The sequence below is a fragment of the Phyllostomus discolor genome, chromosome 10 (genome assembly GCF_004126475.2).
Source record: "Phyllostomus discolor isolate MPI-MPIP mPhyDis1 chromosome 10, mPhyDis1.pri.v3, whole genome shotgun sequence".
Lineage (NCBI taxonomy): Eukaryota > Metazoa > Chordata > Mammalia > Chiroptera > Phyllostomidae > Phyllostomus > Phyllostomus discolor.
In genome coordinates, this window is record NC_040912.2 from 35,135,233 (window position 1) to 35,162,183 (window position 26,951).

A 26,951-nucleotide genomic window follows, 5' to 3' on the forward strand; every position below is an offset into this window, starting at 1 on the left:
GATCCAGTTTGTGTATCTCCTATAAAATCGATGCCTTGGGTCTCCAAGAACTGGACGGTGCAGAGGATGGTGTGTTCTTTCGTTCACCAGTGCAGGCGAAAGCGACAGCCTATCCGGGTGACGCAGAGTGAACATTCTTTTAGGGAATTGTCCAAACCTTTTCTTCTGATTGTGTAGACTGAACTGAAGAAGAGACTTGTTATTTTGTTAATTAAAGTACAATCGCCGCTGCTTATCCACAGCGTTGCCTTCCTTAGTCTCAGTAGTCCAGTCAACCACAGTTGAAATGTTACATGGAACATTCCAGAAGTAATTCAGTTTTATTTTATTTTTTATTGAAGTGTAATTGACTTATAACACTATATCAGTTTCAGGTGTAAACATAGTGATTTGATGAAATGATAGCCACAAATCTACTTACCTCTGTCACCAAAGTTATCACAGTGTTGTTGACCCTGTCTTACATGCTGTGTGTTATGTCCCCGAGACTTGTTCACTTTACAGCTGCAGATCTGTCCCCCTGAGGCCCCGGCGCCTCTTTCATGCAGCTCCCTCCCCTCTCCATGTCCCTCTGGCCACCACCATTTTGTTCTTGGTGTTTTTGACTCTGTTCCTATTTTGTTTTGTTTGTTTTTTTATATTCTACCTGGAAGGGAAATAATATGGTACTTGTCTTTCTTTGACTTATTAGCACAATACCTTCCAGTCCTATGCATGTTATTGCAAATGGCAAGATTTCATTTTTTATAGCTAAGGAGTGTTCCACTGTGTGTGTGCACACATGAGCACTAGTGTATCACATCTTCTTCATGCACTTGTCTGCTGGTGGACATTGAGGTTGCTTCCGTATTTTGGCTATTGTAAATAATGCTTTAATGAACATAGGGGTACATATGTCTTTTTGAATTAGTGTTTTCATTTTCTTCAGATAAATACCTATAAGTGGAATTGCTGGGTCACTTGGTAGCTCTATTTTTAATTGTTTGAGGAACCTCCATGCTGTGTTGCACAGTGGCTGCACCAGTTTACTGTCCCACCAACAGCGCCCAAGGGTTCCTTTTTCTCTGCATTATCACCAACATTTGCTACATTTTGTCTTTTGATGATACCCATTCTGAGTCAAGTGAAGTGGTATCTCACTGGTTTTGATTTGCATGTCTCTGATGAATAATGATGTTAAGCATCTTTTCATGGACCTGTTGCCCATCTGTCTGTCCTCTTTGGAAAAATGTCTATTTTTGCCAGGTCCTCTGCCTATTTTTTTTAACAGATTTGTTTGTTTCTCTGATCTTTAGTTGTACAAATTCTTTATATATTTGGATATTAACCACATATTGGATGAATCATTTACAATTTCTTCTCCCATTAGGTATGTTGCCTTTAGTTTGGTGTGTGGTTTCCTCTGCTCTGTGCAAAAGCTTTTGTTTGATGTAGTTGCAATAGTTTATTTTTGCTTTCATTGTCTTATATTCAAGTCTTTAATCCATTTTGAGTTTATTTTTGTATATGGTGTAAGATAGTGGTTGTCCATTTTCCTTCTTTCACATATCCACTTTTGTCAACATTATTTGTGAAGGGACTCTCATTTCCCCTTGGTGTACTCTTGCCTCCTTTGTTGTAGATTGACTGTATATGTGTTGTTTATTTCTGTATTCTCTACTCCATTGATTTATATGTCTGTTTATGTGCCGGTACCATACTGTTTTGGTTATTATGGCATTGTAGTATAGTTTGAAATCAGGGACTTTGATGCATCCAACTTTGTTCTCAATATTACTTTGGCTATTCAGGGTTTTTGGTTGTTCCATACAAATTTTAGGATTATTTGTTCTAGATTTATATGAAAATGTCATTGGCTATTTTTAAGACTTTATTTATTTTTAGAAAGAAGGGAAGGGAGGGAGAGAAATATCAATGTGTGGTTGTCTCTCATGTGTCCCCAGGTGGGGACCTGGCCTGAAACCCAGACATGTGCCCTGACTGGGAATCAAACTGGTGACCCTTTGGTTCACAAACCTGCACTCAAGCCACTGAGCTACACCAGCCAGGGCTGTAAGCCTCCTTTTGTCTCACCCTGTATTTAGGTGTTTCTGTATTAGGTACACACATATTTTTAGATATTATACCCTCTTGTTGAATTGACTCCATTACCATTATGTAATGCTGTTCTTTTTAAAGTTTTTTTTTTTCTGATATAAGTATTGCTACCCCAGCTTTCTTCCACTTCTTTTGCATGGAAAGTCTTTTTCCATCCCTTCACTTTTGGTCTGTGTGTTTTTATTGGTTAATGCCTTTCTTCTCTGTTCCTTTCATCCTCTGTTTATCTCTTCCCTTGTGGTTTCATGGTTTTCTTTAGTGCTATGTTTACATTCCTGTCTCTTTTTCTTCTGTGTATTTACTGTAAGCTTTTCTTTGTGCTTACTGTGAGGTTCATATATATTCTATGTATACAACAGTGTGTTTCAATAGCAATTTAAATTTAAACACACTCCAATACTCTACATTTTTGCTCCCGCCACATTTTATATATTTATGACATGTTTTATATCTTATTATTTTATTTATCTCTTAACTAATTGTATTTTTAAATAAAGTTTATGACTTTTGTCTTTTTCCCTTCATACTTGATTTGTAGGTGATTGACACATTATCTTTATTATTCAGTTAGTTTTTCTGGTGTGGTCTTTACTTTTGCATGTTTTCTTATTATTAATTAATGTCTTTTCTTTTTGGATTAGAGAACTCCTTTTAGCATTGCTGGCTTAGTGATCATGAACTCCTATAATTTTTGCCTACCTGGGAAACTTTTAGTCTCCTGCAATTCTGAATAATAACCTTACTGGGCTGGGAATCCTTGGTTGGTAATGTTTTTTCCCTTCAGCACTTTGAATGTATCAGGCTATTTCCTTTTGACTTGTAACATTTCTGCTGAGAAATCTGCTGATAACCTTAAGGGATTTCTTTTGTATGCAATATGTTGTTTTTCTCTTGCTGCTTTCAAGATCCTCTCTCTATTTTTAACTTTTACTACTGCATTTATAATGTCTCTGTGTATATCTTTTTGGGTTCATCTTCTTTTTAACTCTAGGGGACTTGTGACTATTTCCTTCCCCAAATGAGGGAAGTTTTCAGCTATTATTTCCTCATAGAATTTTCCTGGCCTTTTCTCTCTCCTCCTTCTGGAACCCCCCTATCATGCTAACATTAGTCTGTTTGACATCGTTCCAGAGATCTTTAGTGATTTTCACTTTTTTTAAATTATGTTTTAATTTTCCTTTTTAGTCTAGGTGTTTCTCATTGCTTTGTCTTCCAGCTCACTGATTCGTGCTTCTATTTCATCCATTCTACTGTTGACACCCCCCTCCCTAGTATATTCTTCAATTTGTAAACAGGCCTTTTTCACAGGAAGACTGCAGTTGTATTTCATTCTGCTATTTGTGCAGTGCCCTGGGGTAGCAACCTGCCAAGAACTGTCTTTTGGATTTTTATAGTCCCGTAGAACTCATTTATGCCAGCCTCGGGCCGCCAGAATCAAACACCGAGGAGAATCCCCTGCGTGGACTGAGCATACCCTCTGGCTTTAGAAGGTAGCTGCAGTGTGCAGGGAGTGGTGATCCCTGGTTGGTTTCAGGAAGGCCATGGGGAAACGCCCTGACTGCCCATACCGATGAGCTACAGCAGTGCAGCTAGTGAGCACTTTGTTTGTGAGCATGCAGGTTTTAGGCTGGGGGGTGGGAGAATGCTGCGACTGCTTGCCCTTCCTGGCAGGGAGGGGTTGCAGGGCAGGGTGATTTTGCAATGGCTAGCACTTGCAGATTTTAGCTAAGGAGCAGGAGAATACTGAAAGCTCCAAATCACCTGTCCCTCCAGGGACTGGGGAAGTGTTCCAAAATGACTCACACTATTATCTGGTTTCAGCAAGGCAGTGGGATGGTAGTACCCTGGCCACTCACCCACTGAGTGAGCAGGTTCGGTAAGAGAGTGCAATAATGGTGTCCACCAGCTCCACTGCTTCTGGGCAACTTCCAGCTAGCTGGAGAGTCAGTGGTTTTAGGTTAACAAGTGAATATCATTCCCATATAGTGTGGGTGCTTTATTAACTGATGTTTTTGTGTTGTTGTTTTGTTTTTGCTGGGTGTTGGGTTGAATATGACTGCACATGAGTCCTTTAAGAGGGGAGCCTCATTTGCCCACAGCACTGTGGGTCCCTCAGGTGTTAACATCAGCCCCATTGGTTTTCTAATCAGCTGTTGTGGGACGTGTCTCTTCTGTGCAGCCCCCAGGAGTTAGGCTGCCTCATGTCAAGCCCATGATCCTCCAAGAGAAGCACGTGTCTGGTGAGATTGCTTCCTACTGTGTGTTGCCCCATCAGGGAGGGGGTTTTTGTGATCCTTTTATCCTTTGTTGTGGGAAAGAGTAGTTGTATCATCAGCAAATGTGTTCTCCCATTCAGTAGGTGGTCTTTTCATTTTGTTGATGATTTCCTTTGCTGTGCAAATACTTTTTAGTTTAATGTAGTCCTATTTGTTTACTTTTTTTCTTTTGTTCCTCTTGCTCAAGGAGACATATCCAAAAAATATTCTACTCAGTGCAGTGTCGAAGAGTTTACTGCCTATGTTTTCGTCTAGGAGTTATGGTTTTGAGTCTCACATTTAAGTCTTTAATCCAGTTGGAGTTTATTCTTGTCTATGTTGTAAGAAAGTGGCCGTAACTTCTAAACTGAGCTCTGTTCTCAGCTGAGACATGACTCATGCCTTTCCCAGCACATGCATGCTGTGCACCCAACCCACCTGCAGTCGTGTAGTTGCCATCTTGGTTAGCACATAGACGGCCATGGTGTCACAGTGCTCGTGCTCAAGTCACACTCTCTTTACTTAATCGTGGTTCCAGGGTGCGAGAGTAGGGATGCCTGCGATTTAGGTGTGCCAAAGAGAAGATGGAAAGCACTTCTTCTAAGTGAAAAGGTGAAAGTTCTAGACTTAGGAAGGCGTTTTACCATCTTACATCATTACAAGAAGGGGGAATACAGTACTATAAGATATAATGAGAAACAACATTCACATACCTTTTATTACAGTATATTGTTACAATTGTGTTACTTTATGATTAGCTATTATTGTTAATCTCTTACTGTGCTCCACTTATAAATTAACTTCATCATAGGTATGTATGTATGTATATATATGTATGTACACATGTATGTATAGGAAAAAACATAGTACAGGTAGGGCTTGGTACTGTCCCTGGTCTCAGGCGTCCACTGGGGTCTTGGAATGTGTCCCCTGTGGATAGGGAAGGGCGACTGTATTCCTCTTGACCTCTGGCTGAGGACCAGACCCAACCTGCCCTGAACACAAAGACACACATCTGATCTCACTCATTTATACTTGAGCAATTGAGAAACTCCCAGTGGTACTATTTGCCACTTGCTTCCAACCAGGGCCTGTTTTTATAAGTGAATATATTTTATTTTATTGTTTTAAATTATATTTTATTGATTATGCTATTAGAGTTTTCCCTTTTCTTTCCCTTAGCCTCCCTCCACCCAGCACCCCCCACTCCCTCAGGCAATCCCCACACCACTGTTTGTGTCCATGGGTCATGTATACAAGTTCTTTGGCTACTCCACCCCTGTGCTTTACTTTACATTAACACTAACAAAATTGAATGCCACTTGGATTACAGCTGCGTAACCTAGATAGTTTGAACACTTACAGATTTGAAAAGGGCTAGTTGAAATTCTCGATTTATTTCATCTCCTTAGTTATGTATACTTCATGCAGCTACATTTTCTGTCCATTTGATATTTGACATATAAATATATATGTGCCATTATCTATGACCTTATGGTTTACTTAAAACTTCAAGAGAATTAAGGAATAATAGAAAGCTGGAGCTAATTGCTAATTTGGTTTTATTTTAAAGATTTAACAGTATATTTGTCAGTAACATTTAAGCATTGTAACGCCATGCTCCCGGCACATAACTAAGTCACCCAAATCAGTAATGTTTTAAATGCTCCCTCTTGGCAAATGCCTGGTTTCTAATCTAAAGGTAAATCATTGTTCTTTTAGAGGACGTATACTCAAGTAGCTCTACTGAGCATGGGGCCTAATTAGAGATGGCACCAAACCTGTATCGGGGCTGGTGGGATCTAGTTCAGGATGAATGTCAGATGTGCTTCTATCTAAACCTCCGTGACCATATCTTTCCGAATCTGAAACATGAATTTTGACAAAAGAGATGGTAACTAGTCACAGAACACAAGATAATAATATTAAGAAAATCACATTCAGACGATCCCAACTTCAGTCAGGACTTTGAGATCCTCAATATTTTTAATACAGTATCCATGTTTAGCTCACAGGGGTTGAATATCTGGGTCATCAGATATTAACGTGTAATAATAGCAGTTACCATCTGAGCAGCCACTAGGAGTTAGGTCCTATGCTAGACATTTACATTCTTCATTTAGTTCTCAAAACAATTCTGCATCGTATTGTTTATCCCCATTGTACAAATCAGAAAACTGATATGGAGAAAGGTTACTTTAATGTAACCAGAGGCAGAATTTAAACCCAGGTCAACTACGTTTTGTAGCCGTGCCCCTTCCACACACAGTGCCATGAGTGCTTGAAGAGCTGGTGATGAACACACTGATTTGCTTTGCAGGAACTCTGTGCGGAAGGCCCACATCTATGGAATTACTTTTAGTATTTCACAAGCATTTATGTATTTTTCCTATGCTGGTTGTTTTCGATTCGGTGCTTATCTCATCGTGAATGGACATATGCTCTTCAGAGATGTTATTCTGTAAGTAACTCTAAAAATATTAAGATTATTCTATAATAAGGTTTCAATAGGTCTATACAAAAGTTTAGAGTAGGGGGGAAAAAACCCTCTGTTGTTCTAAGATGAGGTCGGAGAGTTGAATCAACTACAGACATCTGATCTGATTAGTTCTCCAAGGACAGTTCAATCACTGGAGTGGGCAAAAACTAAGCAAGCTCATGAAAATCATCATAAACCAGAATTTTAGTAATGCATAGAAGTCCAGACAGAAGGGTAGCAAAATATCTTATTGTATAATGTAGGCAGAAGAAATCATCCATTACAAAGTTGATGGTGACCACAGACTCCAAACACAGAGGGTTGAAGAGCTTGCTCTTTAACAGCAACAGAAGATGGCCCGGCCAATGGAATGGGAATGTGCGGCTGAAGTTTGGCAAAGGCTCTGTCCCCTCACCAGGCTTGGGATGACCCTGCCAACATTTGCCTCTTAGCCTCTCTCTGATTTTCTGGGTTTCCAAGACTAACCAGTGGTTTTCCTAATTGATGCATTCCTCTTTTCAAAATATGCTAAATACACTCAATCAGGTTTCAGTCCAGCCTTGCCAAAGGCAAGCCATTCTTTTTAAGCTCACTTGGTATATTTCTGGTCTGATAGGATGATTCTAAAGCACTAGCAAACAACCTGTTTTTGTTCTTCAAACAAGGTCAAAACAGGTAAAGTGAAAGTGTTTAAAAGCTGCTCTTTTATTTTCATCCAAAAATTTTATAACCATAAAAAAAGTATATAATCTGTGTATCACCCAGGATCCCAGCAGGAAACCAATGACCCTGCAGATGGGGTAACTGGGGAGAGTTTGCTAGAGGGTCTATTTACAAAGGTGTGACAAGTGTTAAGGAGAGCAGCACCCAGGGGAGCTGTTAGCACCTCCTCAGTTCCCAGCTTAAGAATGCTGAAACCCTAAGCCTCAAGGGCAAGAGGAGGGAAAGATTTTCGGAACCCAGTGTAGGGGCCTTCTGTCCTCTGCGGGGAGGGACACCAATAACCCAACAATCCAACAAGACAGAAACCAACCAAATTCCCTGGCCTCACTCTCCCCCAGCCCTCCCATCCCCTGCAGTCCCTGTCATTGCCAAACCCCATCCGAGGATGCCCAGGAGGACAGGAAGCCTGCTGGCAGCCTGGGATGGTGCAAAGTGGGTGGGTGTAGAGAGTAGGAAGTGGTTTTGGAAGGTCAAGTAGAAATATGTGGCTCGGCTCTGGGATTTACCACTTGGAGTATTTTTATTATCTAGAAAATTTATCCTGCTTTTTTGTTGTTGTGTTTTTACCATTAAACAGTTAAATTACGGATAACTGGAGGACAGTTTTTAAATCTTTCATACTAAAGCTGGATTACAGGGTGTATAGGAAAGCTAGGCAACTAACTACACATGAGTTCATCACTGTGTTACAATTTAATTTTTGGTAACCAACTTTACCAAGTATTTAAGGGACAGCCTTAATATACCCATATTTAAAACACATTTTAATATCTTAGATTTAGAAGCTTAGTAGAGGAAAAATTTAAGTTCTCCATTATGACTGGATAGAAATGCTCGACCCCTCTGGGCTCCAGGGGCCCTCTGGTGTCAGAAGTGAACAGCTTGGTGGAGGCATCGACTCTCAGAATCTGTGGCCCTTCCTAAAAGTTCTTATATTTCATATCTGTTCTTTAGGGATGGTTTAATTGGAAAATGGCCCTTTAGCTTAGGACAATTGTTTTCTAGGGGTAGTGTGAGTAATTACTTTAAGTATAAGAGAAAGGCTATTCCTGGTACAGGCTTATTTTCCTAGTAGAAATTCTTTCCTTACAGTGAGGATCATTGCTCGTGTGGGAGTGTAGAACCCACACCCCGGAGGTTGGAGGTTGGAAGTCGGAGGTCAGGGCTGCAGATTCAATAGGAAACGTCATCGATTTTCTGGTGCTGGTCAAGCGCCTGAATAAACACCCTGCATCCGCCTCAGTTCCCTAAAAAGGGTGCTCTAAAAAGGGTGCAACTCTAAAAAGGGTGCAACTAGTTTCTAAAATTACTTGAGACTGCAAATCAGATTGTCATAAGCCACTTCTAAAAAGAGAAGAACTTTGGAAAGTTACATTAACTCTAGGAAACTGGAGGCTCCCGGGAAAAGAGGAACCCCTCCCTGTTAGTGGAATTTCATGGAATGTGTGCAGGCAAGGCGAGGAGGGGTGGGGTGGGGGCACGATTAGGGGAGTGAAAAATGTCAGTACTGGTAAGCAGGATGTCTTTGAACTTTTAAACACTGTGGAGCTATATAATTATACGGGCTAATTTTTAAATTCCTCTCCTTCCTGTCTAGGGTGTTTTCAGCGATTGTGTTTGGCGCCGTGGCCCTAGGACATGCTAGTTCCTTTGCTCCAGACTATGCCAAAGCCAAGCTGTCTGCAGCCCACTTATTCATGCTGTTTGAAAGACAGCCTCTGATTGACAGCTACGGTGAAGAAGGCCTGAGGCCTGTGAGTCCTCTGCTGCCTTATAAGCACTTGGTTAATTTTTTCCTAAAGGTTTGCTGTCTGCTAGATTGCGATTACAAGATAAATTTGTGCTGATTACACTGATGTTTATCTCTGTGATATTTACAAAGCTAATATTTGGCCAACTTTCCTGATGTTGTAAAATTTCATAGGGGGTTTCAAGGATTCTGAAGTTTAGCACATCAAAAGTAAAAAGCCAAAAAATCCAGATATATTGGAGCTGGATAACTTTCATGAAAACTGTTAGTCATTTCTGCACAAAGGTAATATGCATATAATTCTGTATGTAAATGATTAGCAATTTGGCTTTAATCACATCTTGTAACAACTGAATTACAGTTGGCAAGAGGCTACTTTATTCACAGTGACTAATGATCCTGTACTTCAGCGTTTCCAGAGGTAACTCAAACTTAGATCGGAGGTTTCTTTGCCCAACCCCAGCTGCTACATTTAACGCACAAGAAGCAGTGTGGTCAAGACGGGGACCTACCCTTTCCAAGACCTCACCAGGTGTTTCTCGTTCTGAGGAAATTGCTGGGTCCAGTGGGTGAGATGAAGACAGTGAGAGAAATAGGCTGCCAGGGCTTGAGACGGGCTGTCCCCGAGACTGCAGGGGGACACTGCCCCAGATCCCCACGCCTCCGAACCTTTAGCCACTGGAGTGGCTCCAGCCTCCAAATCATCATTTGAGAAAGCTAAATATTTGTCTTACATGAACCAGAAATCGAGTCCAGGTAACAACTCTCCAAACTATGACTACCTAATGTAACCTGTACCCCAGTTTTCCATCTTCATTTTATGCAACAAGTTTCTGTTGATATGAACTAGTGCTAGCATTTGTACTAAGTATGAATTTTAGGTTTGTCTACTACAGTCTTTGGTACAGTTTCCTTGAAATAATACTCTTTATTGCAATAATTACAAGACCAATTACAATAGCAACCATTTGAAAACTTTTTTAGGATAAGTTTGAGGGGAATGTGACATTTAACGAAGTCGTGTTCAACTACCCGACCCGGCCAGACGTGCCTGTGCTTCAGGGGCTGAGCCTGGAGGTGAAGAAGGGCCAGACGCTGGCGCTGGTGGGCAGCAGCGGCTGCGGGAAGAGCACGGTGGTCCAGCTCCTGGAGCGGTTCTACGACCCCCTGGCTGGATCAGTGGTGAGCACCCTTTCTTAAATTAGTAACCTGACTTGAGGCAATATTTCAAGTAGCTAAACCAACATTCCCATAATGGAAAAAACTGGACAAATAAAGACCCACCATTCTATTTAATATAATGACCGCATTCTGTAAACCCTAAACAGACAAATATACGGGGACAGCCAGATAGACCATCATCTGCAATTTAGTGTAGTTCAGAAAATACTGGATGTGACGGGAACCTCTGCCTGCCATGGGCCTGTTGGGGCAGCCTCATCCTCCTGAGGAAGCCCTCAGTTCTGGCTTAGAAAGCACAGCGCAAACTCTTGCCAGAATTCTGAGTAGGCTCGCAGGACAGGCCACTGTGTGCTCATTCCCTCCCCACACCTTCTTTCTGCTTTGCCTTCTCTCTCTAACTCTGAACTCCAGGCTCGCTGACTTTGAGCCTCACCCTCAGACCTGTCATATTTGGCTGTCATCAGGGATTTCCTGGTAGGTAGCCCCCAGCTCTCTTCCAGAAGTGCAGACGGGGCTCTGAAAATGCCTCTTCTGTCACCTTGGGGTGGCACCCACTGACCTACCCCTGAGAACCCACCCCCATTTAGACAGTTGCCGTGGTGTTAAGCCTTGCTTAGTTGTTTCTTTTCTGGAAATTCCTGTGCTTACAATTACTCTGCAGTTATGCATCTAGGCAAACCAGCTCAATGCTCCGTAGGTAGGCTGTGCTAATCTAGGGTGGAAAGTTCATTATTGAGTGGTCATGACTAACCAGACCTGTGTCTGTTCCATCCTGGTGACTGTTAACCTGCAGGATGCTGCATTCTCATGCACCACAGCACAAGGCTCCTCTAGAAACATCATGCCTCCTGGGTACCACAAACAAATAAGAAATAATCAAAACTACCTCCAACAAAACCGTTCTCCCAAAGACACTACCCTGGGAGCTTGCTCCCTGTCCCTTAAACCTTTGTCCTTAGTGCTGTCACACAGAGAAAAGTGTAAGGCTGGTAGTTCACAGGGGGAAGGAGAGCAGGGCAGGAGGTAAGCAGCTTTTAGAATTTGCTTTTTGGTCTGTTATGCCTGCAAGGGGGAACAAAGTCAAGTTGGAAGGTTGGATTCATTCAGGGGACAGCAGTGATGAGCAGAACGTCTAATTTCAGGCTTCTTAGAGTCAGGGGAGGGCACACTTGCCTGGAGGAGGGCGGGTAAAGACAGAGAGAAGAATGCGAAAACACAGGACCAGCTGTGCTACCATTTTATTGGTTAGTCCAAGAAAGGGATGGCGCACTCATCATAAAAATCACTTTGTCCCTGACTGGTGTGGCTCTGTGGCTTGGGCACCATCCCGCACAACTGAAAGGTTGCAGGTTTGATTCCAGGTCAGGGTATGTGCCTGGTTTGTGGGTGTGCAAGAGGCAACCAATTGATGTTTCTCTCCCTCCCTTCCTCTCTCTGGAAAAATAAAATCTTTTAAAAATATCATTTTGTTGGCTATGTTGGCCTCCCACAGTGTAAGTGTGTAGAGGCTGTGAGTCTTGGTATTTCACAAACTGTTGATGAAAAAAAATCTTGCAAATGGTGAATCTAGTAACTTACTGCTTAGTTCTTTTTTTTCTTTTCAAGCCCTTCTTATAGCTTGTGGACTTTGTTTTTCAGCTCCTAGATGGTCAAGAAGCAAAGAACCTGAACATCCAGTGGCTCAGAGCCCAGCTCGGAATCGTGTCCCAGGAGCCCATCCTGTTTGACTGCAGCATCGCTGAGAATATTGCGTATGGAGACAACAGCCGGGTCGTGCCACAGGATGAAATTGTGCGTGCCGCCAAAGCAGCCAACATACATCCTTTCATCGAGACTTTACCCCACGTAAGTTATCTGGTAACCTCTTTAGGATGAAATCAGAATCAAGTCTACACAGTTTTCCTCCCCAAAACAGTTTCTGCAGTCATACTCCAACAGGTTTGTAACAGATGTGTCTATTTACTAGCTCTCTGACCTTCGACAAGGTCAGAGTCACCAAGTGTCCTTACGTCATACCTACCTCATACAAATGTGGTGCGAAGCAAGTGAGGTGATAGGAAGTGCATGCACAGTATCTCAGGGTGGACCCGGATGGCCGGGGGCTGCATTCAGACTGCGGTCAGGTTTGGTTTACTTCTTAGGATACTTTCCTTTTTTAATTAAACACTTTATTGTGAGATCATTAGAGATTCACGTGGAGCTGTAAGGAATAAAGAGATCTTATGTACCCTTTACCTAGTTTCCTCCGGTGACAAAATGCCAAAACAACCATGACACTGAGATCGATACAATCCACTGGTTATTCAGACTATCCTGGCTTTACTTGTACACATTCCTGTGTATGTATTTAGTCCTGTGCAATTTTACTGTGTGTGTAGATTCATGTGTCCACTATCACAGTCACGATCCAGAGCATTCCTATCACCACAGAGATCCCTCCTGTTGGCCTTTTACAGCCGTATACCCTCCTTCCCGCCCTCACTCCCCGAAACCTCTGGCAGCCACTAACTGTTCTCCATTGCTGTGGTTTTCTACTTCAAGAACATTATATAAACATACAGTACATGACCTTTTGAAATTAGCTTTTCTCACTCAGCATAATTCCTTGAAGTTGTATCTTTAGTTCATTCCTTGTTGTTGCGGAGCGGTGTTCCGTGGTGTGAATGGACCTTGTTTAAGCACCAGTCACCTGACTCCAGCTTGGGGCTATGAATAAGCTGCAAAAGTATTTGCACACCTGTTTTATTGTGAACCTAAGGCTTTATCTCTCTGCGGGCAACACCCAGGAGTGTTGGACCGTATGGTAACTGCATGTTTAATCTGATGTGAAACTGCTGAACTATTTTCCACAGTGGCTGTGCCATTTTCCTCTCCTGCCCCCAGTGTGTGAATGACAGTTTCTCTCTCTTTGCCAGCACTTGCTGTTACTGTATTTGCTTTACCATTCTGATAGGTGGATAGTGGTATCTCATTGGGATTTTAATTTGCATTTCCTAATGGCAAATGACATTGAATATCTTTTTATGTACTTAATTACCATCTATATTTACTCTGGTGAGATGTCTCTTCATGTCCTTTGCCCATTTTCTAATATGATTGTTTTTCTACTGTTTTGACAGATTTTAATATATTCTAGTTTCTAGTCCTCTGTCAGATACACCGTTTGCAAATATTTTCTCCCAGTCTGTTGCTTTTTTTTTTTTCACCCCTTTAACTGGGTCTTTTGCAGAGCCAAAGTTTTTAACTTTGGTGAGGTGCAATTCGTTAGCTCTTCCTTTTACAGACTGTGGTTTTGGTGCCAAGTCTAATTCTCTGTCTAGCCCCAGGCCCTAAAGATTTTCTGTGCCTTGTTTCCCCTAAGAGTTATGGTTTTACATTTCACATTTACATGCTCCATTGAGTTAATTTTGGGATAAGGTTGTGTTTCTTTAATGGTTCACATTGGAGAATCACTAAATGCACTCCCCAGTCTCCATGGTCCCCAACACTCCCTGTCACCTCACTCTAGCTGCTTTGACAGTAGCCGAAGTGCAGTGACGTCACTGTGGCTTTGGCAGATATCTAGGGTAAGAGTTCAATGAAAAAATTTCAGCAACTGGTAAGCATGAGCAGTCCTGGAAGGGTGACCCGAGAGCCCTACACTGAGGATGGGATCATTCCTCCTGTGGCACTCGTCTAGCACCTGAGGGTCCCCTGGATTGAACTGAAATACAGCTGAATTGTTCCTACCGTTACAGTCTATGGTTAGAAATCACATTCCCGAATACAGTGTGAACCCTCCATGCAGGCTGGCCTTACCAACCCGGAACACAGTGTCACTGACTTCAAGTACTGGGTGTGACTGAAAAGAAAAGTGTTAAAGCTTCATTCAGCTTTTATTTAACTGACATTGGCCTTGAGGACATTAATTCACAGGATGTACATTGAAATCAGTTCACTACAAACTGAACTGACACAGTTTGTATGTTTGTTTATTCTATGTTTTGGCTTAGAATATTCTCTCGGTATCAAGCTTCCCACCTCCTCTACAAGGACATCTTTAATTTACCTCCTCTTTCTCCTTCTCCCACCATAACTCCACAATTTCCATTTCCCTCTGTGATCTTCCACAGCATGTTGCATATACTACTCACTTGTTAGTTACTTGACCTTACATTGACAACTATGTAGCTGTTATGGAAACTTTTTATTGATTCCAAATATTTTTCCCTTATAAGTAGCACTGTCATATGTTAAGAAGTAAAAGTTTATTCAGTGTACAACTAGTAACTTTTCTGGGTGAGAACGTTATTAATTTTATTAATGACTAACTTGCAGAAATACAACACAAGAGTGGGAGATAAGGGGACTCAGCTCTCAGGAGGTCAAAAGCAGAGGATTGCCATCGCCCGGGCCCTCATCAGACGGCCTCGAATCCTACTGCTGGACGAGGCCACGTCGGCGCTGGACACAGAAAGTGAAAAAGTATGGCCTCCCACCCCATGCCACACTTCATTTGTGAAACAAATTTTTTGTGCCCTTGGCCATGACAAACATATATAAGCACAGAAAAAAATAGAAATTTAGACAGTGGTTATTTCGAAGTACGCAATATTTTCTTACTTCTTTCAGTATTTCCCAGTTGTTTTAAATGATCATATATTTTATAAACAATAAAAGCTTTCAAAAGAAAAAGCTGCATAAGTCACTTTTAGCACATTAATGAGAAAAACTGGAAAATAAAATACTTACTAAAAGGGAACTAGTCAGGGGAAATTTGTGACTAGTTAGAAATTTTAAATACTTCATTATTTACAGTGTGAGAATTTATAATTAAAAGAACATAACTCTGTATAAAGTCAAATTACATAGACACACATGCACAAAAACAAAGAGTAAGAGATTAGCAATGAAAGAAATTCTTGATTGGATGGCAAAGTTATTTCCTTTAATGCTAAAACCTATTTACATATTTTTTGAAGTCAGTCTTCTGTTCTGATTTATTGCTAGGTTGTCCAAGAAGCCCTGGACAAAGCCAGAGAAGGCCGCACCTGCATCGTGATCGCCCACCGCTTGTCCACCATCCAGAATGCGGACCTGATCGTGGTGTTTCAGAACGGCAGGGTCAAGGAGCACGGCACCCACCAACAGCTGCTTGCACAGAAGGGCATCTACTTTTCCATGGTCAATGTCCAGGCTGGGACACAGAACTTATGAACTCTTGTTACAGTATATCTTATAAATAAATGAAAATCATTCTACAACTCTTGCTGACTTTTGTAAAAAAAAAAAAAAAGTTTCTAAGTTGTTGTTATAAATCATCATGACACATTTCTTGATGAAATATGAAAACAGCCTGCTCTTCCTGGGTTATCAGAAACATACAGGAATAAAACAAAAAGCAAAGTTTAGGTATACAAAGATGTAAAATTAATAGAACCCACAGACATAAAGAAAATTCTTATGGTCCTGAATAGTTGGGTAGGTGACAGGATGTTTTGGGAACAATTTTCCCAAAATAAGAAAATATAAATTGTTCAAAAGTCTACTCTCTCCCACAGTAGGTTTCCAAATTATTCTACTGGGCATTGAGATTTTTAAAAATGTATGTATCCCCAGCTTTAAGATAGTCCAAGAGAAAATGAAAATTCTCTAAGACAAGGTAACTCTACAGGCACACACTTATTCCATAAAGCAAAGAGACATATCGTTAAGTATTTCTTTGAAAGTTTAAAACTCATGAATAATTATCATATGTATTATCTATTAGTGTAATTTGTAACACTGGAAATAATAAAATGCTATTTCTATAGCAACTATATTACTTTTTACAAATAATTCTAATATTCCCAGAATGTGAATCCATTTCTCCTTGTAAGAAGGAAATATATTTAGATGACGAGCAAAAAAAAAAAAAAATTCTGGGCAACCTTTGAAACCTAACCACATTGAAATCTCTCTTCCACAGTTTACTGAAGCAGTACCAATTTTCATTGCTGTGACAAGTTGTTTAGGTCAGCAAACTATTCAAACCAAGTTCTCTTACCTGTAATAAACCATGTACTATACTACCAAAGATGTTTCAGATGCGACCATGTGTCTCAGGAGACAATTTCCGATTAACTGAGAAGAATGGGGCAAGGGGTAAATCACGACAGCGACTTGACATCATGAGCAGAATTCAACCTACTCTTGTGCAACTGTTCCCAAACTTACCCCATGAGAATCACGGGGCACCTGCCCCTGAAAATTCTGACTCAATAGGTATGCGTTGAGGCCCAAGACCTCTGTAAAAAGCATTCCGTCTGGCTCTTAACTTTGGTCAATATGGGGATACCTGTTAAAGCATGAGTAAAAAGAGGCTTCTTGCCCTGGCTGGTGTAGCTCTGTGGATTGAGCGTGGGCTGCAAACCAAAGCATCGCAGGTTCGATTCCCAGTCAGGGCACATGCCTGGGTTGCAGGTCACAGCCCCCAGGAACTGCACATTGATGTTTCTCTCTCTCTTTCTCCCTCCCTTCCCTCTCTCAAAATAAATAAAATCTTTTTTTTTTTAAAGAGGCATCTCTCCTAGAGGTGTTGTTTCAGAAATACCCAAGTCTTTAGATATTTCGAAACAACCAACCAAATGATAGTAAAGTACCTGGGAATGCAGTCTACAAAATTGTACTAGTGAGGAAACAGGTCCATACTTCAGATACCAAATGCCATGGACACCAACTCCGAAGGTTTTCACAAAGAAATGATAATAGGGTCTTATCAAGTTCGGAACATATACAAATGTAAGAACAACAAAAAGAACATCCAGACAGTATACTAAGTGTAGTCTTTATGGGATAGAGTGCTACAGAAATGGCTCCCACTTAATCAGGTCCTCTCTTGTGCCCACTCACATACCAAGTTATTTACAAACTGACTTGACAAAAGCTGAGACTTCCCCGACCCCTGAAGTCTGGACTGCCCTTGTAACTTGCTTTAACCAACAAAATGCGACAGACATGACATGGTGGGACTTCAGAGCCCAGGCCTCAAGAGGCCCCGCAACTTCTACCTTTCCCCCTTGGACCACTCCCACTGCCAAGTACAAAGATCCAAGTTAAAATAGAGAACAATCAGGCAGCACGTGGAGCGCGAGTCCCAGCCACCATGTCCCTAGGCAGTGGGTGAGGCCCTCTCCGCCTTACCAGCCACGGCCCAGCAGCCTGAGGTGGCAGCGGCACAGACACCCCGGGCAAGACAGAGGCAGAAACTCCAAATGGCACAGTCATGAAAATAATAAATTGGTGTAAGACAGTAAGTTGGGGGTGATGATTTATTACACAACAATATGTAACAGATCAAAAACTATAAAGTCAAATGGGAATAAATCAGACAAACAAAACAAGAAGCTATATGATTTTAAGAGTTTTATTTTCCAAGGGTAGAAACCACAAAATTGAACAGAGGAGAAGAAAGCGTAATCCTGAGAATATGAGTCCACATTTAATCCTTTTAAAGTCATTAATTCTGACATCTAGTTTTAAATATAAGTGCTTTAATTTTATATTCACAAAACTAATTACAATCACATTCTAAAATGAATTTTGTTAGGATTTTTTTTATGTGTGTCAGAGGGAGTAAATCTTCCTATGACTCGATTTTTCTGTCCGTCCAAGAGAGACTATTTCTTGTTACACCACCGTTAAAGTGTAGTGGACTTTCCCAGCCCAGTGCGCGGGTATCCCTGTGGTGAGTGTGAAAAACATTGATTCCAGGGAGATGAACATCCAGTTGTGTACTCCACACCCTTTGGCAACTAGAAAATGTTAAAGTGCTTGAAAGATAGACTCTACAACAGCAGTTTTCAACCCAGTGTGCCGCAAGAGCTTTTAAAACATGCATTACCTGACTATTTAGTCAGGGGCACTGACCTCTTTTCCCTTAGGCTGTCAAGTAAGAAAATGACAACAGCTAACACAACAATAGCCATTTGGTGTGAATGAATCAAAATTATACCTATTATTTTGTCAGACGGGCAAAAATACATTCTTTTGGTGTGCCACAGAACTTTAGTAATTCATTTGTGTGTGCCACGAAATGAAAAAGGTTGTAAATCGCTGTTCTACAATGATGTTCAGGAAGAGAATTTATAATCTATACAGGTACCTACAAAAATATTTGAAAGTTAAAGTTAGGCTTGCATTGTTAAAACTTGTAGATTTGCATTGTTGAGGATTATCTTAAACTTTGCATAGTTCTATATTCACTGTATCAAAATTTGCATTGCTGCTGCATCAGAGGAACCTAAAAAAATGGTATTTCTACTTTCTGTGTCAGAATAAATTTAGAGAGCATGATTCTACTAATTTCTACATTTCCTTCAAGTCAACATTCCTCCCTATCTTACTTCACCAGCCCACCCCCAGGACCCAGTTTAAATGATTTATTTTGGTAAGTGCTTTAAGGAATAACCATCTCTAAAGACAAGCAGAGGTCATCAGCTGCATCATATCACTGAAAGCATGGAAAACCTGCTGAACCAGCTTTTCTGCATCCGTCTCCGGACATGACTTCCAGGCTGAACAGGCCACAACGAAGCTGTGAAGTACAGATAATAAATGATTAAGTGCTACACAAAAATCACAGCACAAAAAGGCTCCAAACAATATGACCTTTATTCTGTCTGGGTGTTAATATATAAAGTATGAATTCTTGCTGACTTTAAACGTAACCTGACACAATGGAAAGTAAAGCCATATTTATACATGATGCTAGGAACACCTAATTTACTACATGACTAGAGACTAAGACAAAAGGGAACAAAAACTAGCCACAGCTCAAGAGTACTCTGGAGAAGGTCTTACGGCATTAAAACAAACCCACCTCCCCCCCACCCCCCAAAAAAGACCTTCCTGAATGTGTTCTAAGTAGAATGAGGTGGAACGTGAATTCTTGCCATGGTTTGCAATGAAACTGGAACTATTTTTAAAGAATATAGCACTTGAGTAAAAAAAAATAATAAAATAGAGAAGAGGAGAAAAAAAGCTGTTTCTAGGAAAGCCAGAGAGAAACTAACTCTCTTGGGGCCATCTTCCACCAACTCCCTCAAGGTCCCAGGTGGCAAACACAAGGTCCAAGGGCCGAATCGGGCCTTCCACTTTGTTTCACCCGGGCGGCAGCTCTCGCTTAACTGTTAAGGAGTAGTTACATTTATACAGTCCTAAAATTACATTCAGCCCTTTGAAGGCAACCATGCTTTGAAGGCTGCTGCAGCTTAGTGAAAGTGAGTTTGACACCCCTGCTCTAGGTCTTCCTGATGAAGAAATCCCCCATCCGGCAGGTGGTAAAAGTGGCCCCAGAAGCTAAAGGAAATAGGAAAGAAGCAAAGCCAGGCTTTCTGTGGGCTCAGAGCAGAAATCGGGCTACTGACTCTCTTGGAACTAGCCTTCTCCTTTCCAAACACTCACATTTTTTAATAGCAAAACATGCATTAAGCTCAAGTTAAAAACAAAATGTCATATAATGAAGCTGTGGACAGCCATGCAATTTTCTTATCACTAAAAAAGGCAGTACTGACATGCATTGCACTTCAGAGGAGCAGAGTGCAGTGAAAACATGCTCTGGCCCAGTATATAACGATGAAGCTGATGTCTGAGTGGATTATATTTGCTAAAGAATTCAGGAACCTACAGAAAGTCCTGCCTTGTTTCCACCCAGTGATTTCGTGTAACTTGCCATTTTCCAGCTACACCGCACATAATTCTCAAATACTTCGCAACACCTAAGTATATTCCTTTGCAGAGACTAACATTCCTATTTAAGTTGCATTTTTAAAAAATCAGTTATCTTTCTAAATTAAAGAAATAACTATCTTCACAAAAGAATGTATACAGATGCCAGTAACAAAAAAAAGTTCTTTGTCATCACTAAAAACCTCAAGGTATATTATTCTTTCCTATAAATTGTAGAGAGTGTTTATAATGCTTAGAGTTGTCGATGATGTGATGAAATAAGGATGGATATATTTCATTGTTTGTAATAACGAAAAACTGGAAACACTAGATAGGAGGTTAGATAAATTATGGAAATCCTTAAGACTAGACATTACCCGACCATTAAGATATTTCAAAGCATATTTTTAATGGCATTGGGAATTGCCTGAAATAATATTAAGAATAAAAGACACAAAAATATTTATAATATGATCTAAATTTTCCAATTTTACAAAATTTTTATAATGAGCATGTAATACTTAAAATAAAATGCTATTTTAAAAAATAAACCAACTTTCTTTAAGTTAATCAATTTAAAAAACCCCTTCCAGACAGCGCCCATGCACTGCACTCGGAAACTATGCTGGTGTATCCACAGTGATGACTTGGATGTACACCTCTAGTCCTGACCTCTGCCATGAGCCCCACGCTCTCATGTCCAACTGCCTCCGTACCAATATCCTCTTCTGTACAAACATAATGAATTCTTGCATTAGCTGAAATCTCAAAGTCAACATGTACAAAACAAAATTCTTTTAAATCCTCACCCGAGGACATATTTATTGATTTTAGAGAGAGAGGAAAGGAGGGGGGAGAGAGAGAAACATCAATGTACGTGTCCCTACTAGGGATCAAACCTGAAACCTTTTGGCGTACAAGACAACGCTCCAACTAAATGAGCCATCTGACCAGGACAAAACAAAATTTTTTATTCTACCCTCACATGTTCCTAAACCTATTCCTCCCTTAATTTTTTCCACCCCAGGAAATGCCACCATCCGAATCAGCAGTCTGTGAATAAGTGCTCCTGGCTCTACCTCCGAAACGTGTCTCAAATCCCTCCACTCCTCTCCACCTTCTCCATCACAACCGCACTGTCCCACCCACCCGTGGGTGCTTCCTGACTTCCCTCATCTCATTCTCTCCCACATCACTGTCTACCCAACCCATATTCCACACAGCAGCCTGTGGTTTTTTCATATGTAAATACAACATGTAACACTCATGTTCAAAACTGGTAAAATGCCTTCCATTATTCTTAGGAGAAAATCCAAAGTCCTTACCATGTTACTGGGTCTTACACCGACTGACCGCCCCAACCAAATCTGTATTCTCCAGGAGTATCGTTAAAGCTCTCCAGGTGATTCTATTCTAATGTGCACTCAGGGTTAAGAACACTGCCTACAAGATTTAGCCCTGGCACCTCTCTTCTGCTGCTGCTGCTGCTGCTGCTTCTACCACTCTCCCACTCATTTGCTAATTGATAGCAATACTGCCTGTCTTTCCCTTATAAATGGCCAAGCTTGTCCCCAGCCCAGGACTTGTACACTTACATTCAACAACGTCACATGAAAATATTACTGAGTACACCATATTTGCCAGGCATGTTACAGAGCTGGGGATATAACAGCAAACAAATCTTGGGGGTTTATATTCTAGGGTGGGAGATTATAATATTTATAATGTAAACACACATATTGGGTGGTTTTAAGCGTTAAATATAGTAGGTATGTGTAGGGAAGGGGGGAGTACTATCAATATTTTACATGGTCAGGGCAGGCCTCTCAGGTGACTGCAAATATCTGTATAAAGTGAGGGAATGATTCTTGCAATATTATTACAAGGAAGGAGAGTACTAGGCTGAGGAAATCGTGACTATAAATAAATGCCTTGAGAAGGGAGCTTGTTTGGTGTGTTTGAGGTGCAGGAAGGCCAGTGCGGCTGGAGTAATAGTAGGATAGTTGTAGGATATAGACATAAGGTCAGAGAGGTGAGAGCTAGACCATGTAGGGTCTCACAGGAGGATCTGGATTTTGCCATGAGCAAAACGAGAAGCCCTTGGAGGGTTTTGAGTAGAAAAATGATGTGACTAGAGTTACATTTTAAAAAGGACCTTTGGGGCTGCCGGGCAGAGAATGACCTGGAGGGAAGGGAAGGTGGAAGCGAGAAGACCACAGAGGGACCTGTTGCAATGACCTAAGTGGGAGAAGAAGAGTGGCTCAGCTTGGGTGACAGCACTGGAGATGGAGAGCAGTGACCAGATTCCAGAGAGCTGTTTCCTTGACTATTCACATGATTAAGTCCTTCTCATCCTTAACATCTCAGCTTCCTTATCACTCCTCGAACAATGTCCCCGATCACACTACAGGGTGGGGCAAAAGTAGGTTTACACTGTTTGTATGGAAAATAATACAGTAATTAATACATAATAATACAAGAATAAACTCTTGTGTTTTGTGTACTTGCAACTGTAAACCTACTTTTGCCCCACCCTGTACATATAGCAGTGTTCCATCTCCCTGCCAATTAGTCTCTCTTATATCAACTTTCGGATTTCCCAGCATTCATCACTATTTGAAGTTACCCTTATTCACTTGCTTTTGTCCCAAGTAGAAAATAAAATCTATACAAAAGGGAATCTTATCTATCTCATGTCCTTAACACCCTGGCACACTACAAGTTCTTACTAAATATTTTCTGAATGACAGAATAAAAATTCTGGCCCAGGATCATTACAAATGTATTTTTCAAAAACTTAGATAATCAAGGTATATCTGGCCAAAACTCTTATCATTGTACGCAATACTGAATCCACTACTTGTCAGGGAATAGGTTAGAATGCTTATTTATTACCTGTATATGGTGATAATTATAGACTTCTGACACTTTATTCCGATCGATAAGATCCATATTTAACCTTTATCGTTCAACCTTTCATTTGTAGATTAATGTACACAAACTATGAAAACACATAATCCAAGGACTTATAGATCAACAAATTCAAGTGTAACAGACTATCACATTTGACATGGAAGCAGCTGATAAAATTTTGAAAAAACAATGCCAATTATAAACTCTTTAAAAAAGGAAAAGTATAAAAATATAGTATAAACTGAAATGTCATACATATTGTCATTCCAAATCTTCACATTCCATCTGAAGTGCCTCCAAGCCTGCTCACTTCTTGTCTGCGTGCTAACTGCAGCCACAGTACTTTTTATAAAGCCGGCCCTGCTTTGAAAGATCCTTGTGAAGAAACTGCCAGACTGCGTGAATGAGAACCTTTAAGCTTTCCTATCAGCTCTGGATTACCTGGTTCTCCATCTCCTTCCCCTACCAGGTTTTAATATTTTCTTTCTTACTTTTTTCCATAAACTTAACTCAAACCCCATACAACCCAAATGAAATGCATCAGTAAAACTTATTTTTTTAATATAAATTAATTTATCTAGTCTCTTGTTTTGATCTCATTACTACTGCCTATGCCTACCTGAACCACCACATATTTACAGGCTGTCAAATTTTTTCTGAACTTACCATAAAATACCCCGGGTAGGACAAATATGTTTATATGTGCACTGATTTTTGAAGATGATGATGATATGATCACTGAGTCAAACTTAAATGGTGTTCTGTACAAAACACCTAAATGACTGATTCAAAAGCAGGACAGAGAAACAATTACACACTAAATGCCTAAGTGGTAAAAATAAGTACCCATTAGCAAGTGACAGATGACAACACAATCGGAATCCTAGTATAGGAAGACATTCAAACAAAAGCGACAGCTTCCTTACCCTAGAGCACAGGACAATAGAAAGTGCGGCCTCACCTGTTGTCTCTGATATTGTAGAAAAAGCCATAGCCATTGTGGACCATGGGCACCACCACTCCCTGGACTCTTAAGTATCCAATCAGACTTGTTGAGAGGACAAAATTGCCACCTCCTCCACTGTGTGACACAAAGAACGGATGTTACGTGAGGCTTAAAGAAGTTACTGTTGTTTCTGAAGAGCTTTCAACATTCAGGAAAAAAGAAGCTAATCAGTCAGGTTATCAAACACTACATTTTATTACCTTCTGGAGAAGAGAGGGTCTGTGAAGAGCTCTGGAGCAGGGAGGCCTTCCTCCTTTGCTATGAGTAACAGGCCTAAAAGATGACGGTCAAATCCTGCAACAGAGTCCCACATCTGAAGTTAGGAAAACTTTTCAACATGAAGGAATTTTTTTAAGTTGGCGTAATTACAATATAAGTACCTTTTCCAGTTGAACAATCTTTCATCATTTTATCATGTTTTGCAAAAGCTTGTAACATCTTTTCCTGCCGCTCAAGACGCTGTGTTAAAAATTAAGAGACACTTCAATAACACTCTGTACAGAAAGCAAATATAAAAAACTTGAGTTCAGAGTAATTAGGATTTGGTAATTTAGGAGAGAAAAGGTTTTCTAGGAAGATCTTGAGACACAGGCTTCTGTGTCTTTTGCTCACTTCTTCTACTGCTTTTTCTGTCCCACGTGCCCTGCATCTTGATTATTTCTCTCTCCAAATAGAACAACAGGAACTTGTGGGAGGCAATGAAGTGACATTATCAAGTGTAAAGAAAGAGACAACTATGATTTCAAACTAAAGAATAGTTATACAAAAATAATGATGCAGCTCTATAAAATTAAATAACTTAATATATACGATGTCTATCAAAAATAAAGAAACTAAAGTAATGCCAAAATAATAGTGGGTAGGAACTACCATGTTGTCTAAATGCTTCCAAAAGATAAGTATAAAACAAAACATATAAAGCTGTTTTGGTTCTAATATGTGAAAACAAGAGTCTGTGATTTCAAAAATGTTCAGCCACATTAAGAAAAGCTTCCTTTTGGACTTCTGGCCAAGATGGAGGCATAGATAGATAAACTGTGCCTCCTTGCACAACCAAAGAAGGACAACAACAAATTTAACAACAGAAAACAACTGGAACTGACAGAAAACCGAACTGTATGGAAATCCAACAACCAAGGAGTTAGAGAAGAAACATTCATCCAGCCTGGTAGGAGGGGCGAGGATGGGCAGCCAGGGTAGAGAGGACGCAAGACAAGGCAGCAGCTGGTGGACATCTGCATACAGATAAACCAGGAAGAACAACTGGGATGCCAGACACACTGCACAACCTAAGGTTCCATCATGGGGAAATAAAGCCTCAAACCCTCTGACTGAAAAATCCTGTGGGGGTTGCAGTAGCCGGAGAAACTCCAGCCTCACAGGAGAGTTCCTTAGAGAGACCCACAGGGTCCTAGAATGTACACAAACCCACCCACCCAGGAATCAGCACCAGAAGGGCCCAATTTGCTTGTGGGTAGCAAGGGAAGTGACCGAAAGCTGGCCAAGAGCTGAGTAAGTGGCATTGTTCCCTCTTGGACCCCCTGTGAGGGCTCCCATATATAGCACCACAAACCAGAAGGAAGAAATTCAATCAAAACAGAATGAAGAAATAAGAATTTAAAAAAAAAATGAGGAGAGGCTTAGGAACCTCCAGAACAACTCCAAACATTCCAACATCCAAATCATAGGAGTGACAGAAGGAGAAGAGGAAGAGCAAGAAATTGAAAACTTACTTTGAAAAATAACAAAGGAGAACTTCCCCAATCTGGTCAAGGAAATAGACTTCCAGGAAGCTCAGAGAATCCCAAAGAAGTTGGACCCAAGGAAGCACACACCAAGGCACATCGTAATTACATTACCCAGGATTAAAGATAAGAAGAGAATCTTAAAAGCAGCAAATGAAAAGGAAATAGTTACCTACAAAAGAGTTCCCATAAGACTATCAGCTGCTTTCTCAAAAGAGACCTTGCAGGTGAGAAGGGGCTGTAAAGTATTCAAAGTCATGAAAGGCAAGGACCTACATCCAAGATCGCTCTATCCAGCAAAGCTATCATTTAGAATAGACAGGCAAATAAAGTGCTTTCCAAATAAGGTCAAGTTAAAGGAGTTCATCGTCACCAAGCCCTTACTATATGAAATCTTAAAGGGACTTATCTAAGAAAAAGAAGATGATCAAAAATATGAAGAATAAAATGACAACAAGCTCACAACTATCAACAAGCAAACCTAAAACAAAAACAAAAACAAAAACAAACTAAGCAAATAACTAGAACAGGAACAGATTCACAGAAATAGAGATCACATGGAGGGTTATCAGCAAGGAGTGGGAGGGAAAGAATGGGGGAAAAGGTACAGGGAATAAGAAGCATAAATGGTAGGTACAAAATAGACAGGGGGAGGTTAAGAACAGTATAAAAAAATGTAGAAGCCAAAGACTTATATGTATGACCCATGGACATGAACTAAGGTGGGGGAATGTGGGTGGGAAGGTGGTGCAGGGCGGAGGGGAATAAAGGAGGGGAAATGGGTCAACTGTAATATCATAGTCAATAACATATTTTAAAAAATAAAAATAAATAAAAATTAAAATGTACAACCCTTAAACAAAACAAAAAAAGCTTCCTTTTAAGGTGCCTCACTCTATACAGCCCATGCCTTTCCCCATTTCCTTCCCTTAGGTATGTTTTTCTTGTCTTTTTCTTTCTTTTGAGCTCCAAGGGACCTTCTTTTGCCTCTGTAATTTCTTCCCTGAGCCCACACAGCTCTGCTGGCCCATTTCTTCTACAGGTCACTTCTACTTCTATGACTTTCTAAGTAAACTTTCTGTTAAAGTTTGAGTCTTGGCTCTGAATTCTTTCT

The 26,951-nt window shown here is 40.6% G+C and overlaps 2 protein-coding genes across 8 annotated transcripts in view; one reads left to right on the forward strand and one right to left on the reverse strand.

Moving 5' to 3' along the window:
• The window catches only part of ABCB4 (ATP binding cassette subfamily B member 4), a 74,564-nt gene extending 58,023 nt beyond the window's left edge, over nt 1-16,541 (forward strand). For all 4 annotated transcript variants that reach the window (XM_028525905.2, XM_036010664.1, XM_036010665.1 and 1 more), the window contains 6 exons: nt 6,673-6,813; nt 9,152-9,308; nt 10,289-10,486; nt 12,125-12,331; nt 14,804-14,950; nt 15,476-16,541. In XM_028525905.2, the coding sequence (XP_028381706.1) occupies nt 6,673-6,813; nt 9,152-9,308; nt 10,289-10,486; nt 12,125-12,331; nt 14,804-14,950; nt 15,476-15,682 (1,057 nt within the window). In that variant the 3' untranslated portion in view covers nt 15,683-16,541. The remainder of the gene's footprint in view (nt 1-6,672; nt 6,814-9,151; nt 9,309-10,288; nt 10,487-12,124; nt 12,332-14,803; nt 14,951-15,475) is intronic.
• A 1,313-nt stretch (nt 16,542-17,854) lies between these two features.
• The window catches only part of CROT (carnitine O-octanoyltransferase), a 42,560-nt gene continuing 33,463 nt past the window's right edge, over nt 17,855-26,951 (reverse strand). For all 4 annotated transcript variants that reach the window (XM_028526137.2, XM_028526138.2, XM_036010667.1 and 1 more), the window contains 4 exons: nt 24,473-24,551; nt 24,293-24,386; nt 24,048-24,167; nt 17,855-19,040 (listed from right to left, as the gene is read on the reverse strand). In XM_028526137.2, the coding sequence (XP_028381938.1) occupies nt 18,920-19,040; nt 24,048-24,167; nt 24,293-24,386; nt 24,473-24,551 (414 nt within the window). In that variant the 3' untranslated portion in view covers nt 17,855-18,919. The remainder of the gene's footprint in view (nt 19,041-24,047; nt 24,168-24,292; nt 24,387-24,472; nt 24,552-26,951) is intronic.